Raw genomic sequence first — 16,405 nt, forward strand, 5'->3', positions numbered from 1 at the left:
GTTCTGCAAGTTCAACTTGTGCAAGTATTAAACAAACATCTATGCAAAATTTGTAATCAAAACCTTCTATAATACCTCATATGAATTTCTTCTCCAGCCAGCGAGTAAATTTGACACTGGGAGCGTCAAAAGCCCTCCAAAAGATATCCGATACCCAAATTGTAACTGTCGTATTGATTGCAAATACAAACCATGTAGTCACAATCTTCCAATTTTCTAAATTCTGTACGTCTTTGTCCGTTGGGTCGTTGGGACTACGTTCAGAGTCGAACAGCTTTCCAACCCCCACTACCCCCCATGTCGCTAATAGAAGGCTATACCCTAGCGACTGAAGCAGCGGTCCGTGAACCAGGTACAAAGAAAATGATATCCGGCCGAGATACTGACAAACTCCCGAGCAGAGAAGCTTTTGAATAACCGGGAGGAAGACTATGGAGGCGACAATCATTCCTGCCCCAACCCCGGCCCAAAAGTAGACTGGTCCATGGTTCTCCGTATAGACATGGCTTGGGGGCGTCCAAGCGGTTAGTAAGGAGAATCCCGAGGCTTCGTGTGGGAGTGGTGCACGGATTGGGTAAGAGCCGAGATATAATCCGACGGTGAGAGCTGTTACTTTTAAGAATGAAAAGACTCGCGGGTGTCTATCATAGACAGACTTCTTTGTGCCGTTTGGTGTACCGAGGGATAGGTAGTTTTCATCATCTTCCAATGTCGCATGTATTTCGGCAAGAAGGAATCCCAGCATAAAGAGCGCAAACTGCCAGCTGCCGTTGTATAACCCTATAACCACACAGAGAGGTAGGACTAGCCTCACCCGTGCCCAACGCTTGAAGTTCGATAGGCCGAGGATCATTAGGAATACGTATAATGATTCGCGGAATTCCATTGGAATCGTCCAAAGATGAGACTAATATTTCCCAGTCAGCATGCATGTCGAACCCACCGAACTTAATGAATCTGGGGTTACATACGTTCGTTTCCCATCTATACCCAATAGAGTCATTGAAAAGAACAACATCTACTGCATATTTGTAATAGTCACCCAAAACCCAGATGGCCTGTTTGTAAAAACTCTCTTGCATCGGTGCTCGAGGACTGATCATCCCACCACGTAACCAAGTTTCGTTTTCTCTGTTATACGGTACTGCTTCAAACCACCCAGCTGATGCGAACAGGCCAACCATAAGGAAACTTCCTGCGCAAGGCAAGACCAAACGAAGGTACCGTCTGCAAACAGAACTCGCAAGGTCTTTTGATAGTGCATGGCCATTCTCGAACGATGTGAGTCCTTTCAAGGTCTTCACACTTTTTATAGATAGTGCGAACCCGGATATGATAAAAAATATTGCGACCATAGTATCGCCGCTATGGAGAATTCGGATTATAGGAAGTGCGATATAACCATTATTCGTTTTATAATCCCAAGGTTCTCTCATGGTCGGAAAACACGAGCCGTGAAAGTGGTAACTGTAGACGAGAAGGCAAGCGATGCCTCGCAAGCCGTCTAGCCATGATGTCGACTTCAAGCTGTACCTCGGCGGCGTCTTCGAGTATCGGTTGGATATGAAACTCGGGAGTAGGAAGATGAGGAAAGAGTGTATATTGGGCCACAACTTTGTGAAACCCCACCGAATTACCGATTCCAAATTGTATTCATATCGTTCTTTGGATTTGGATCTCTTTTGAAACCATGTCGGTAAGAAGGAACTCGAAGTGTCTAATGAAAGGTGCTCTTTTGTTGACATTCCGGTGCTCTAGACATAAAACTAAAATATTGATATGTGTGAACTTTTTCGTATATACCCTCGTAGTCCCTATTCAGTCTATGGCCAGAGGAGCTTTCCCATGCAAATGACTGAGTACCCGAATATTTTAATGGCGTTTTAAATTTAGATTTCCACGAAGTTAATAAACTAAAAGAGACAAACTTGATGGACACTCGAGCCTCCCGCCGTGAAATCAAGACGATAAATACATTCGTTAACCAACGCCCAAGATTCCAATATCCCTCCTGTTCACAATTTATTATTTTAACACCCCTTGGTTCAATGTTCACGGCGCAAGTGACCCCTTTCCGATTTACCTGTTGCCGTACGAAGCAATACCACAATATAGCCCAATACAAATCTGCAGCCACAAAAAAAATGGATCCCGCCTACTCCTGAAATTTCTATGAAAATTATCGCCCCACTTTACACAACTTCGCCTGATTCTGAAGCGTATGGAATACCCCATCAGAATACTACTTTTGGCAGTCTCCGAACCCAGAATAATGGAATCCCAAGCCGTCAAGCTCAGACAAGACAACGGGCATCGGACCCATATGTATCCTTGGTATACCTTGGCGAAGAACGAATACTGTTGGAAATTCCCTGTAATCGATCCTCGTGTCTGCAGCCGGAACTGGGGTCCATCGTTTTGATATGACATGATCCGTAACCAGGGTGTGAGCTTGGGATTTCGTTTGTTTCGTTTCACTCGTGTTAGTGGGACTCGGCTCGATTAAAGAAGAGAGGTTCTTGGAAAGAGAGGTTCAAATTCCAACATTGTCAATGCGTCATGGTTTAGCCTAAGCTTGACAGCTCTTGGTCGGCCACTTCTATATCTTCTATACGATGTAGAACGGATCAAATCATGTTATCATGTCAGATTATCGACGCCACCACAAGGGTATGCAGGAAGTGTGGCAGTTTTCTAGATGGCTTAATGAGGTCGAAGTGCCGCAATTCCGTTGTTTTTAGCATCATATATGCTGCACCGGTGCTAATTCAACACCAACGATAGCATGCAGCCTCCCTTGTTTTCAGGCCTGCATACAATCATAAGTGCTTCTATATAGGCGGCATAGAAAAGACCCTGCATCTTGGTTCGGCTATGTTTAGATGGGCTTAGCATATCAATTCATTTTGCCTCCTCCACGTTTTCGCATAAACTTTGGATCGTGCGGTAATTATGAACGACCTGCACCATGGACCACGCTAATATATTTATATTACCCAATGTCTCCCATACTCCGTTAATCCGTCAGGAATGGGGTCCTTGCTGGGAAAGGCCAGCTATATTCCCCCAAGCACAGGGAATTCGAGTGCATAAAAAACAAGAGGGCGTAGGATCGCATATATAGGTACAGCAGAATTCGGAATAATACAGGGAAAAATATTTGTGGGAAAGATAACATCGCTTTTTTTGCCAAAGTGGCCAGAACGGAAAAAATATATCCACATCGCTAAAGATTGCTTCCTCAAACGCTTGTGTTAACAAAGGAATAGATTTTATGATACAGTGCTGTATCCAAAAAGTTATAATTAGGATCAAAGGCGCAGAATGGATGCTGTGTAAGCAAAGTTTCTGCAGTTGGTCGTTCAGAAGGTTCGCTAGAATAAAGGCCAATTATTAGTCCTCGTGGTAATGGATTGATGATCGATCTGCGTCTTGAATATATGGGAGGACTTACGTTGTGTGACAATCAGCCATAAAGGCGATGGCTTCAGGGGTTACGTGCTGAGAGACATCGTCGGGGACTGGAGGGGCCTTCTTTTCGGAGCCGATCTTGAAAATCGCACCGATTGTCTCCTCATTTTCCCATGGTCTTCGGCCAGCAAACATTTCCAGCACGACGCAGCCGACAGACCATATGTCGACTTTGGCACTATAACCCTGGCCTTTCTTCGGGTTGACAACTTCTGGAGCCATCCAAAAGACAGAACCTTGCATGTTGTTTGAAGCGTCGTTACCGTAAATATCTTCGGTCTTCTTACTGATACCGAAGTCGGAGATCTTGCATGTACCATCGAGATCGAGGAGGATATTATCACCCTTCAAATCTCGGTGCAAGATACCTTCTCTGTGAAGATATGCCAGTCCGTCAAGCATTTGTCTTGTCAAATCTCTGACGACTGATTCTTCGAATTTTCCATGTTTCTTGAGGCAACTCCCAACCGATCCACCGGGAATATACTCCAAGAAAATACTGATGGACAGCTCTTTACGTTCACAACCAAGATATTGCACAATATTTGCGTGATCGAGATCTTTCATGGTCTCGATTTCTTGGTTAAGTGCGTTGATGAGCGCCTTGCGCGAATCGTTGGGTGTAACCTCTACCTGTTTGACAGCTAAGAACTCACCGGTCGTAGCGTTCATACCCAGGTAGACCTTGCCATAGGTTCCTTGGCCGATAAGTTGACCCTTGAACCATTTGAAGGTGGCTGTAGACACATTAGCTCTATTTAGCCTGAATATGGCAGGCGACTTCACTTACCTTGTCTCTTAATACCACTTCTATTATCTAGCGAAGCAGTTGCAGCTGCGATAGATGCAATCTTCTTTGCGTGTGCACCGGCCTGAAGCTCTACGAGCTTGGCGCCGAACATCTTCGTGCTCTTTCTCCTCATGACGGTACTGTTTCGGACATTCCTACCCGTCTGAGTTCCTATAATACTTGGCACCTTTCGCTTCATGTCATGTGCTTCCCTAAAGGTCTCACGAATAGATTTCATCCTACCCAGGCCCTGTTTTCCGAGGGACTTTTCAGCAGTTCTACTAAGAATCTCAGATGCAGTGACCATCTGTGGTTGTTGTTCTCTTGCCCTGCGATTTAGGGCATTCATCGTGGTGGAATGACTAGAAGTACTAGGAAGTGGGGATGCGGGAGGTGAGTTGCTCTCTTCTGCTATAGCGTCGTTTACCACGGCGGTTTCTTCTATAATAGGTTCGTCCAAGTTAATATCCGGGAAGTATGCGTCGAGATGGTGAACGAGTGTCTCCGCAGGGGGACGTGAAGCCCAGACGTTAGTATCATCCGCGTTGAAAGATTCCGGTCGAGGATATCGGCTCTTAATTGGTGAAGGCGATATGTTAACGTTATCGTCGCCTTGTTCGTACTCCGGGAAGGGTGATGACAAAGATCCTCGTTCGTCGGATCCGGGGGTTGCAGAGCTTTGAATTGGCGAAATAAAAGAATCCTTGGATCCGAATACAACAGTTTTGCGAATAGTGTTTGACTCGTCGTCGCTGGCCTTGGGTTTCTCCGGGCTTTTCTTTCCACGTCCAGGGATAGGGATTTGGAAGAAGTCGTCGCTGTCGTCTCCAGAATCGTCTTCATTTTGTGAAGCTTCTCCTTTTAATGAGTCGGCTTTTTCCACAGGGCTCTCAGAGGAATCTTTCTGTTCTCTTGTTAGTGGTTTTTGGAAGAGTCCGTCATCCGAGTCGTCGTCCGAGTCATCCTTTCCAGGTTTTGTTGGGGTCTGTGTAAATTTAATTTCGAGATCGTGGAAATCACCAGCGTTGAAGGGCAGGGGTGGCGGGTTTTCGGCTCCAGGACTTATTGCGGGTGAGACCCCTCCACAGTACATCGAATCAGGCCGTAAGAACGAAGTAGTATTACCATCTATAGCCTCAGGAGATGCTTCTTGTGAATAGTCAGGAATCTTGAACAGCATATTTCCTTTCCCCCATGTGAAACCTGGACTGCTTGGGCTCCCACCTTTACCTGGGCTTCCGCCGCCAACCTTGTCAAAATTGACTGTCGCCATAGCTCTTCCTGATGTCAACGTCAGTGGCGGAAGCGAGGTAGGGGTGGACTTGCTACTAGAAGCATCAGAGCCCTGCGTGCCTTTCCTGGTCACACCGGGCTTGACGCTTCCCATAGTCATTCCAAAGCCAGCACCTTGAAGCCCCGCACTAGCCAATGAAGCCGCAATTCCGCTCGCTGACATCGCATCCACTTGAAGACCTTGTCTCTTTCCTTTCTCCGACATCTCTTGATTCCCCGCTACGCTTCCTCTCCCTTGATTCACACTTCTCTTCCTAGATGGCTTGTTCTTATCAACTATTGGCTTTCTGTAGGACAACGGCAATCCCCGCTGAGTATTGGACTCAACACTGGGAGGCGGCGGAGGCTTCCGGAGAGGCTTCCAACTGTCCCTCTCCGGCTTGACATCGTTTTCGAAATGCCTCTTATCCTCGAACGGCGAAGTTCGAGGATGGTCAAAATCAACAACATGACTGCTTACTTTGGTGAAGCTTAATGTAGTCTTTGTATCATCAATGCTATGATCTTTTCTCCTAATTTTAGACTTTTGATTTTCCATGGTCATCGTACGCTGCTTATGGAGCTCACCGAAAGTCATGGTCGCATTATTTTGTGGGGTTGCCTTGCGAGGTATCATTGTAGGTTCCGCTGGCATGGACAATGGGGGTACCATTGACGTCTTTTCAGACACCGGGGAATCTGGATATGGCAGTGTTGACTCCCCTCCCGGTGAAGGGTGGATGGGAAGGTCTATCGAAGTAGCCTTCGAATGGGAGGGAGTCTTCTTACCAAACCCATTGCCTACGTTGATTGGACTCCTCGATCGTATATCATCCAACGCGGTGTCTATCGACTCTGCGTTGAGGCGAGCGCTAATCGGCTCTGTGATGTTGATCTTCGGCCCCGTGGAAGCCGCTCTTTGAGGATCGTTTCTCTCTAGGGATTCCTCAGGCCACAATATTCTACCTCTTTCTAACGCGGTCAACGTGCCTTCGTCGTGTTGTTTGCGTGATGGTGAAGGTGGTACAGGCGACTGGCTGCGCGCGCGAACAATCGGTGTCTGCAAATTCGACCCACTGACGCTAGTGTTAATTCCAAGGCCCATGATCTTGCCCCCGGGTGGAGGGGCAGGTTCCTGGACATAGAATTTGACACATGCAAGGTTGTCGCCATGCCGTCGGCTCAACATGAGCATTTGGTCCGTCAAAGGTGCCTCTTGATTTGTTATTAGAAAAATAGCCTCACTCCGATTATCGAGAATGTATGACTTTACCATGCTCGGTTTGTCCCACCTCCGTCAAGTAAATCTTAGTTGATTCCCAGTCGTCAATCCCGACGACATGACATATCAGTTTCCTAACAGTATCCGCATCTTTTGCATGAGTTAAATCCAAGAGATTAAACTGCTTGCCGTTAGTCGTAACAAAAAACAAAAGCGTTTTGACCGAAGGTCCTGGATTGAGCAACCCCCTTCCTCGGAATTTTGTGTCGTATTCCGACATAATAGACGTAGCAGAGGACGGCCTATCCAAAGACGAGTCGCTTCTATTATGGCTATTGATATAGGGCATACTCGGAGGCTGCATTCCAAATTGATTTGGACTAGTTGGCGATTCATCGAATTCGTCCTTTTGTTTTTTACCCCATGAGCGGCCGATCCTACCAAGTATTGCTTTTCCACGATCTTTGACTGACTCCTTCCCAATATCTGGGGAGTCGTGTCCAAAACTAGGTCTCCCTTTTGGCCGATTCTTCGTCAGTATACTATCGCTAACTAATCGAGAACCCTCTGGCCTCGAATGTGTTGAATCTGTAGAATTCGAATAGCCATGCCGTGGGACTAGTGTGGCATGAATAGGAGATGGGGACGATTGAGGCGATCCAGGTATAGAAGGTTTACTATTAGGTTGGAGAGCAGGCGCATTCGGCAGTGGCAACGACACATCAGAGTTACTTGGCGAATGCCGTCTTCCGCCAAAGTCTAAAGAAGATAGTGCTGACTTGGTGATATTAGTCCTCGGAGGCTGTGTCACAGAACGCATTTGCTCAGCCCAGTCACTACCGGGTGGGATCGTGCTATTTCTATTTTGGCGCTTTATAAGGCTTAACGGCGCTAGAGTTGGTGATTTATCAGGCGCTGACGAAGATCCAGTAACGGGTGATTCGTCTATAGCGGGTGCTAAAGAGCGCACCAGTTTCTTGAGCCTTCGTGCTTCATAGCGTTCCCGATCCTGTTTTGCTGATTGGCCATATAGAGACTGCACTTCAGGTAAGATTGAGTTATATAGGAGATTATAGCCATTAACCTGGCCTATAAGCAAAAACTCTTTGCCAAAGATGTCCAGGTTCCGAAACGCATCTTGCCATTCCTTTGCGAAATGGTGGTCGCCCAGAAAGGTTGTCACTTTTTCGATCGTCCACGATGCGATATCTTCTGCAGACAGCGGCGCAGATGAGGATGGGGTTTCGCTTCTTACAGGTAGAACATGCGGATGCCGTGTCAAAGAAGGAGTGTGAAGAGTAAGAGGCGTCATAGCTTCGTCTATTTCTGGCTTCGAGAACACTGATGATGCCTCGGAAGGTTCTGAATCAGTCCTATGAAATGCTTCTCTAACGAGCTGTGATGGCTGAAGGGATTGGTTACTCTGCAGAGGAGGGGCCGGATGTGATGGTGGCGGCGGGATATGTGGTATTGGGGCATGTGCATAGTTGATTTGAGACGGTGGTTGCGCTGTGAGAGGTGACCCGGGAAGTTGGTAGGGCATCCCATGTGGGTGATAAGTGTTTTGGAACGTCGTCTGAATCGTAGGTCGGCTTTCCCATTCTCTTGCATGTGTTTTACCCCAAGTCGATTGCCAAGTATTTTCGTTTTTAGGGGGAGGTGGTGGGATACCAAATGGGAGGTTTGGATTTGAGCCGTTTGGTTGAAGGGGTCGTGAAACTGCACCATTTAAGTTAGCGAAGCCGAACCTGATTGCCACTTCCGTCTACGTACCATCGGGGTTCGAGTGCAACGGTGTCGAAACATGCCGCGGTTGTTGCATAGGTAAAGGGTTTAGTCCTGTGGGATTTTGAGGCCGTGGAGGTGGGTTTCTTGAAAGTGCACTCGATGAGAAAAGCGCCACTGGCGTCATGTTGCCGAGATTCCCTAGATTTGATGATGGTATCTCGGTATTTGTCGCTGCTCTCGGTCTTCCAGATGGGCCTACTATCGGACTTGATGCATACGACGCAGGTTGCGAAGGGTCATACTGAGGTATAAGTAAGGTACCCGGTGCTGCCGCCGTATATGCTGGCGGGACATTCTGGAATGCGGCATTTGCCATCTGAGTATCAATTCGAGGATAACCTCCAGGTGTGCTTGGGACGGCTGGATGGGAAGTATGGGGTCGTGGCTGGTCCATTTTATTGATCGCCGCCTAAGGCCTTTGGTCTAAAGATCTGAAAACCACTGACTCCGTGATCCCAAGGAAAGTCCGAGATCTAGGGAATGCAGTCGTATGTTTTGAATGCACAAAGTAACACTATAATCTGCCGACTCCAAGTCAGCACGGCTCCATGGTTTCGTTTGTTGGTAAAGTCCGGAGGGTACTGACATAGACGGCTCAAGGTATCATGATAATCTGGGTGCGAAACTATAAAAACAACTCGGAGGGGTTTCGCATTCGTTGGAGCAGCCTTAAAGGCCGGTGCTGAAGGACAGCGAGAGATTCTGCAGAATTCGAGGTCACGATACAGGCAATTAAGCGAAAGCACAGGCCGTTCGTTGCCTTCTTGTGAGAACAATGCACGAAAGTAAAGTTGTGATATCCAGCACGAATAGTTATCGATGTAGTTTCCAAAGTACGAGGTCCAACCAGTCCAGTTTGGGTAAAGGCTGAAACGAGGACGATAAGGCCAAAGGTCGATTTTAGCTGATGTTATGAAAATATCGGACGAGGACGAAGGGGCCCTTGGAAGCTGAAGCCGGGGGAAAACTTAGACTGGACTATCGAGATCGTCTGCCAAACAGGAAAACTCAAATCGAAAGCATAGAGGCAAAACAACAAGCTCCAGAGACAAGAATCCAATCCAGCAGCTTCTTGGCTTTTGAGGTTTCTGGCAAGATGGGGCTCACCCCTTAGGTAAGTAAGTTAGAGAACGAAATTCGAGAGGCCGAGTGATCGAGAGGGCAAAAAGATGGCTCGGCGCGTAGGTCGCATGGACAACCCTTCCAGGGCAGGGGCTGGCTAGATAAGTCCGGAAAGTAGTTGGTACTTTTTGGCACACGTTGATGCTAACGTTTAACAGGCACTGAGAAGGCTTAAGTTTGTCTGTTGTTGGTATCCAATATCTGCCGCCTCAGGCCTGCATTTGCGGGGCACTTTCGATGAGGAATCCTCTGGACATGTCTTCGAACGTAAAGAGCATTTCACAAGATATATCATTTACAGGGCTCCGCCACCTTGTAAATTCAATTGCGCATTCCTTGCGACGGGTCCTGGACCGCAGACTTGGCAGCCACATGCATGCGTGCGGGCGGCAGGCATGAGCCTCTGTTGTAAACCAATTTGTTATGCTTGGCGGGGTGCGATGTTCTTTGTTTTGACCTGTTCCGCACCTGCACAGCGGTCGATTCAATACTTTAGATGCAAGAGATCCGAGTTTCGAGGCTGACCTCGGTGTCCGCAATCGTCAAGTTGGGGAGACGAGTTGGGAAGGTCCCTGGGATGTTTTGCCCGACAATCATCTAGATCTTTCTCAATATAGCACCAGATGTTGAAGTTGGCCCGTGTTGCATGTTGGATTGAAGTTGTGATTGTTTGATGAGGCTAAATCGTATTTTGTCACAATCGTGATATTATATCGGCACAGTGTTTGTGTGTGTGTGTGTGTGTGCGTACTGGGATCATGATCAATTAGCCATTGTTGCATAGCTCTTTGCATAGCCGCCCACCTCTCCCGCTTCCTATATATAGTTTTCGCTGTTGAATACCAAAAACACAGGCCTTCTAACTGCAATTGAGGAATGATGGGATGGCCATCTTAGCATTCCTATATCGATGCATCCCGGAGTAGACGTTTATAACGGTGTTGGAGTATTGGTGTATATAGTATGTCCAAGTAAGTGTGCATTATATTATCCATCTCGCGAGCCCAAGCGCTCGGTATCATCCAGAAAGCGAAGCTGATAGTAAGCCGCCCGGCTTAGAGCTATAGAGCCCCGCCCGTCATACATCTTAATATAGGTTTATGTAATCTTCTGGGCTGGATTTTAATAGCCTCGATTGAGCTGCAATGGATATCAAATTTACGTGCCTTTGAATATCTTTCAATTCCCGGGATTAATATTGATTGCTCCATCATTTCTGCCGTATGAAAACGGAATTGCCGTTCGTATGTGATAATATATCTTACACCTGCAGCATGGTAGACTTCCCCTACGATCCTTTCCATGGATCCAACAAAAAAAATTGTTTGAAGGTAAATATTAATTTGAAATCAATTTCATAGCCAATATGGCAGTATGATAGGAGGTTTGTATCGCTTTCTTCATTACTAATTATAATTTTATAGACTTCTGAAAAGTGATGGAGTGATAGCCCGAGATTGGCTAATATTGGCCTTCCTGGAGAAAAAGACTGGTTCGGACAGTCTTAAACCAAGATTTAATCGATCTTAAGAAACGATAAACACATCAATTGCCATGTTATTCTAACACTTCCAAAAGAATATCTTATAGGATTGACGTCTCTGTAGTCTGGCGAGTGTTCTTTTTTCCATGTTGATCACATTGACGCTATAAAAATCGGATGGTTTTAATGCGTTCCTGCCGTGCCGTCAGCTTGTGTTGCGTGTCGAACCAAAAACTGACAAACTATCAAACAGCAACGCACCAAGATTCACAACACATTACAACAGATGTCCACCTGCCAACACAAGATGGGAGGGGTCTCAGGTCCTGTCGACTCATGAATCCAGACCCGGTTCGAATGTATCAATATACAGGCCATCTTATATGCCTAACCATCCCCGGACACTAGAGCATACGCAGTAGCACTACAATGACATTTCAACCATAGTACACATTGGCCGGGAGAAAGTACAAATTACTTGGCGTCGTGGCGTTTACTTGGCCAATTGGCCAAGCAAAACTCAAACGAATCCTCAAGCCGCGGCTAGGCCTCAATCATCATTTTATACACATATACGGAGTACACATGCCAGCTTTTTATACCGCCCTCAGTCTAAATTTACGGCTGAGTATAATTTACTTGTAAAGCGTCTCTCTCTCCCAAACGAAAGCAGCATGATGCTCAATAGGATCAATATGTTTTCCCTGAACCGGTGAATGGCGGAAAAGTTGCGGTAAAGTGATTGTTCAACCAATGCAAAGTAGAGTCAAGACCCCACCCAAGACCCACTATGTGAACATATGATAGTGATGGAAATGCAATGAATCCTGGTTATTGCAACGTTGATTGGCACACAATAAGGATCCGAAGGTACATGTATGAAAGCCCTTCGGATCACGTAACCCCGAGTTCAGCTTTCTCCATCGACACTTGAAATTTACGGCACAGCATTACAATATACCTTTCAAAACATCAAGATATCAAAAACCGACTAAATTGATCGATTGAGAACTATTCAAAACTTGGTAATGCCCCTCGCGTAAATATGCAACCTATATTTGTTTTAGTATTAATATATACCGGTTAGCCGAATTAAAAAGAGAGACCTGGCCAGCTGATTTCCTGGGTCGAGGAAATGTCTCGCGTTAGAAGAAAAGCTAGAGGCGAATACATTGTCTCGTGTGGCAAGCTAGCTAAATTCATGGCGCCATGGCACCCGACCCAAATTACTTAACAAAGAACACACTAGACTATATTCTTTGGTACTTTGGAACAAAAACCCCGGGAAAAGATCAATTGATGTGATTAAAGACACTAAAAGTTCCCCAGAAACACCAAATCGATTTCCGTTCTGCGACGCATATGCACATTCCATTGTACATATCAATATTGTACGTACCCAACCAAAGCCACAATCGATAGCGCCGCCCACTCACAGAAACTATATCCAGAACAAGTTTAGCTAATATCGATAACGGTTTAAAATCATTTAGGCATCGCAATTTGCCTCTGATAAGTGTTGGTCGATGGAACACACTTCCTGCAGCCAAGTGTGTCAGTGAAGATCGGGTGGGTTCTACTGCGTCTTCTGTCGTCTCGATGGACGCATTGGTGATACCGCACGTGCTAGCATATATGGGTCCTAGGTAATCTTGATACTCAGCTCGGTGACTTTGAGAAATCTATCATGAAGCGCAAAACCCCCAGCAAACCGTTAAACTTCCCGCCCCCTCAAAAAGACAAAAAACAAAAAACAAAAATTTTAAAACCCCGACTTGACTAAACATGCACACATGGACCTATAACCTCGTATCGAAATTTATCTCGAAATTCTTCTTCAAACTATTACAGTATCTATATTGTTTATGTCAAGTTACCGCAGGCTGAATTTCGTGACGAACCCAAGCTTCTTGTTTCGGTAGGGTAGAACCGAATTTCGGTTATTAGAAAGTTACCAATGCGGGAGGCCCCAGAGCGGCAAATCCGTACTTCACCTGCACATCCACGACTATTCGTACGGTATACAGCTGGTCAGGGACGGTACCGCAGCTCGGATTAATGGCCACCTGCTCGTTGGGAGGGTCCCCTTGTCCATCGTCCTAAACAGATGTGAAAACTTAAAAGTTGTAATGCATTGCATTGCATTGCACATCACATATATGTATATTAAGGCGCCCTGAACCCAATCATTATTTTTTTTTTCACTATCTCTGTAGGCTTTTCTATAAGCTCCCCACTTGGATCCTGAGTCAAAGCTTGGGGCATTATCTATTTTTTTTTATCTTTTTACGCGCGTACTCCGCCAGCGAGTTTTGTTGTTCAGCCCTTTGCTAGAATACTTCTCAATTAGCTTTTGCCGGCCCTAGCTACTAGCTGTGGGGCGTCGAAGCTAAGGACTAGTTTTCAAAGGCTGGTTCCACTCCGCTGAACCTCACGCTATATATCGCGTCAACCCCTCACCAGACTTAAATTTTTTTTTACTTTATTCTGTAGAGACTCTTTTTTCAACAACCAGGAGCGTTAACTTCTAAGTTGCCCAACATGTCTTTCGCAGACGAGAAGAAATCCGATCTTTACGGCAATGAAGCCGTTGAGGCCTCCGAGGAGGCCACGGATATCATTGAGTATTCCGAAGCAGAGCAGAAAAAAATCATACACCGTATTGATAGACGTCTAGTCATTATTACCGGTATAATTTACTGCATTTCGATCATAGACAGGAGTAATATCGGCAGCGCAGCCGTTGCAGGGTAGGGCAAAACGAGTCCACCGACGCTACATTCAAAAGCTGACTAACCTCGACACAATATAGGATGCCAAAGGACTTGGGTATGAATACAAAAAATAATGCATACGTAAGTTTTATCCTTCTTCCTTGATACGAGGTAGTCTAAACTACATCAAATCCATCATTTTCGAGTGTAGTTTCGCAGGAGTTAAGTCGAGGGTTTCCGTGTTGCAATGTTGCAATTTCGAGACCCCCATTGTTGTAAGCTCTGAGGTGATACAAAACAGCTAACAAGTGACGGCCTGCATATTTTAGTCGATCGCTACTTTGATGTTCTTCGTCTCGTATATCTTTTTCGAAGCGCCTGGAGTCGTAGGATGTCGAAAATTCGGTCCACGTGTATTCCTGCCGGTTATTTGTTTGCTATGGGGAATCTGCGTCACCTGTATGGGCCTTGTGAAGACATGGCAGCAGTTGCTAGGAATGAGATTGATTCTCGGTGCTTTGGAGGTATGTATTGCGGCTAGAGTTTAATTAGCTAAAGGCTTGCGAAAGTTAAACATACACGGTGCTTATTATTACCTGAATTACTAGGCCGGATATTTCCCTGGAGCTTCCTATCTTCTGAGTACTTGGTACAATCGATGTAAGTTTATTTGCATTCCAGAACTAATTCGAAAGTCATATCCTAATGAGATTTTATTGGACGTATAGACGAACTAGGAAGACGTTTTGCAGCTTTTTATGTCATCGGCTCCGTCGCCAATGCGTTCACTGTGAGTTTGATATCACATCTCAGACATAAGCGATAAACGATTTGGGTATTAATAGAGTACTTACTCTAGGGAATTATGGCTTACGGTTTAATGCAAATGAACGGCGTTGGTGGTCTAGCTGGATGGGTAAGTAGTTTTACACAAGATATCCGTCTTTATGAGGAGGATCCAGTATAGCTAATAACGATATAGAGATGGATCTTTATCATCGAAGGTCTCTTAACCTGCGTGATCGCAGTTTTCGGATACATCTTCATCCCACCATTCCCCGATGACCCGAACGCCCATAAGACCTGGGGTTTCCTTAATCGATCTGAAGTCAACTATGTCATCCGAAAAGTCGAAGCCGATCGTGGTGATACCCAACTGGAGCCATTTACCCTCAGTCGATTCTTCCAGGGAGGAAAGGATTGGAAGTGCTTCGCTTTTGGCATGATGATTTGCATGTGCACGATTCCTGCTTATGCGTTAGCCTTCTTTTTGCCATTGATTCTCAATCAAGGTGGGTTTCCTTTTTTTTTCAATCAAAGGTATAAGAAGGGTTTATATATGCTAACTAACTTACTTTTAAAGGAATGGGATACTCTGTTGCTAAGGCTCAGCTCATGACTGCCCCTCCGTACATCATCCAAGCCGTATATCAATTCACCTTCGGCTACGTCAGCGATAACTACAGAGCCAGAGGTCCTTTCATCATTTTCAACTGTGTTCTTGAGATCATGGGACTCGCCGTTATGGGTAAGTTTATTGTTTTAGTTGATTGGAGAATTTGGGGGGTTTCTTACTAACAACCTCATAGGCTGGGCTCCAAACGTTGGTGGTAGATATTTCGGTGTGATCATGACCTGCTGCGGAATGGCAGCAAATCTACCATTAGTCTTTACCTATCAATCCAACAACGTCCGTGGCCAATGGAAGAGAGCCTTCTCATCTACTATCATGGTCAGTATGGCTGCTGTCGGTGGTATTATTGGTAGTTTGGTATTCCGGTAAGTTTCCCCCCTCCGTGTAGGTTAAGATATCATTAGGAGTAACGCTTCGATACTGATATACATGAATGATATTTTTATAGACCTCAAGATGCTCCGAGCTACAGACCTGGGTTGTACACTTGTTTTACAGGTGCCATCTTGACTATACTCCTCACGGCTTTCTTTATTGTCTACTTCAAGTGGGCTAATAAGAAGGCAGATCGTGGGGAGAAGGTCTTGGAAGGATCGGAGTCGTTTAGATATACCATCTAGATCCAGATGGCTAAACCGATGTCTCTTCAGGATTAATTTAGGATGATAATGGTGGGAGTTCGGTTGCGAAGATGGATAATGCATACATAAGTATACATACCTTTTATTATAGTCGTAATTACCTAGGTAGTTATCTTTTTGTTTTTATGGGTACGTGATAATGAATTCAATTAAGATCGATATGATCATGAATTTCGGAACCAATCGATCTAGACAACAATGGTGAAGCTTGTGGCATTTTTGGTGCAACAACGCAGGTGACAGTAGTCTTGTATCCAAAAGTACGCTAGAGAGAAACCATAAAGCGGCCGAACTTACTCCCTATACTTATAGGTAACTACTTAAGTATCGTACCTTTCATTACAAATACCTAGTATCCTACACTCCGACCCTCAAGAGAATTACCCCAAATCCTGAGCTGTTTCCTTAGCTTCGGCCTAGTCTCGGGACCAGATGCCAGCATTGGCTTCGGCCTAGTCTCGGAGCAGACGCTCGCATACTTATCTTTG

At 45.6% G+C, this 16,405-nt stretch overlaps 3 protein-coding genes across 3 annotated transcripts; 1 reads left to right on the top strand and 2 right to left on the bottom strand.

Annotated features, from left to right (window-relative positions):
• Positions 1 to 76: 76 nt before the first annotated feature.
• AOL_s00054g474 (uncharacterized protein) lies at positions 77 to 1,355 on the bottom strand (the record flags this gene model as incomplete). The annotated part of the gene is made up of 2 exons (XM_011121790.1): positions 77 to 907; positions 972 to 1,355. The coding sequence occupies 2 exons, from the start codon at positions 1,353 to 1,355 to the stop codon at positions 77 to 79; spliced, it is 1,215 nt and encodes a 404-aa protein (XP_011120092.1).
• Positions 1,356 to 3,241: 1,886 nt separating this feature from the next.
• AOL_s00054g475 (uncharacterized protein) lies at positions 3,242 to 8,937 on the bottom strand (the record flags this gene model as incomplete). The annotated part of the gene is made up of 5 exons (XM_011121791.1): positions 3,242 to 3,374; positions 3,455 to 4,208; positions 4,262 to 6,748; positions 6,807 to 8,474; positions 8,529 to 8,937. The coding sequence occupies 5 exons, from the start codon at positions 8,935 to 8,937 to the stop codon at positions 3,242 to 3,244; spliced, it is 5,451 nt and encodes a 1,816-aa protein (XP_011120093.1).
• A 4,752-nt stretch (positions 8,938 to 13,689) lies between these two features.
• Positions 13,690 to 15,896, top strand: AOL_s00054g476 (uncharacterized protein; the record flags this gene model as incomplete). Its single annotated transcript, XM_011121792.1, has 10 exons — positions 13,690 to 13,898; positions 13,961 to 14,003; positions 14,192 to 14,386; positions 14,471 to 14,522; positions 14,591 to 14,652; positions 14,722 to 14,778; positions 14,845 to 15,154; positions 15,226 to 15,390; positions 15,452 to 15,641; positions 15,725 to 15,896. The coding sequence occupies 10 exons, from the start codon at positions 13,690 to 13,692 to the stop codon at positions 15,894 to 15,896; spliced, it is 1,455 nt and encodes a 484-aa protein (XP_011120094.1).
• Between the last annotated feature and the right edge of the window lie 509 nt (positions 15,897 to 16,405).

This window comes from Orbilia oligospora, assembly GCF_000225545.1.
Source record: "Orbilia oligospora ATCC 24927 unplaced genomic scaffold scaffold00054, whole genome shotgun sequence".
NCBI lineage: Eukaryota > Fungi > Ascomycota > Orbiliomycetes > Orbiliales > Orbiliaceae > Orbilia > Orbilia oligospora.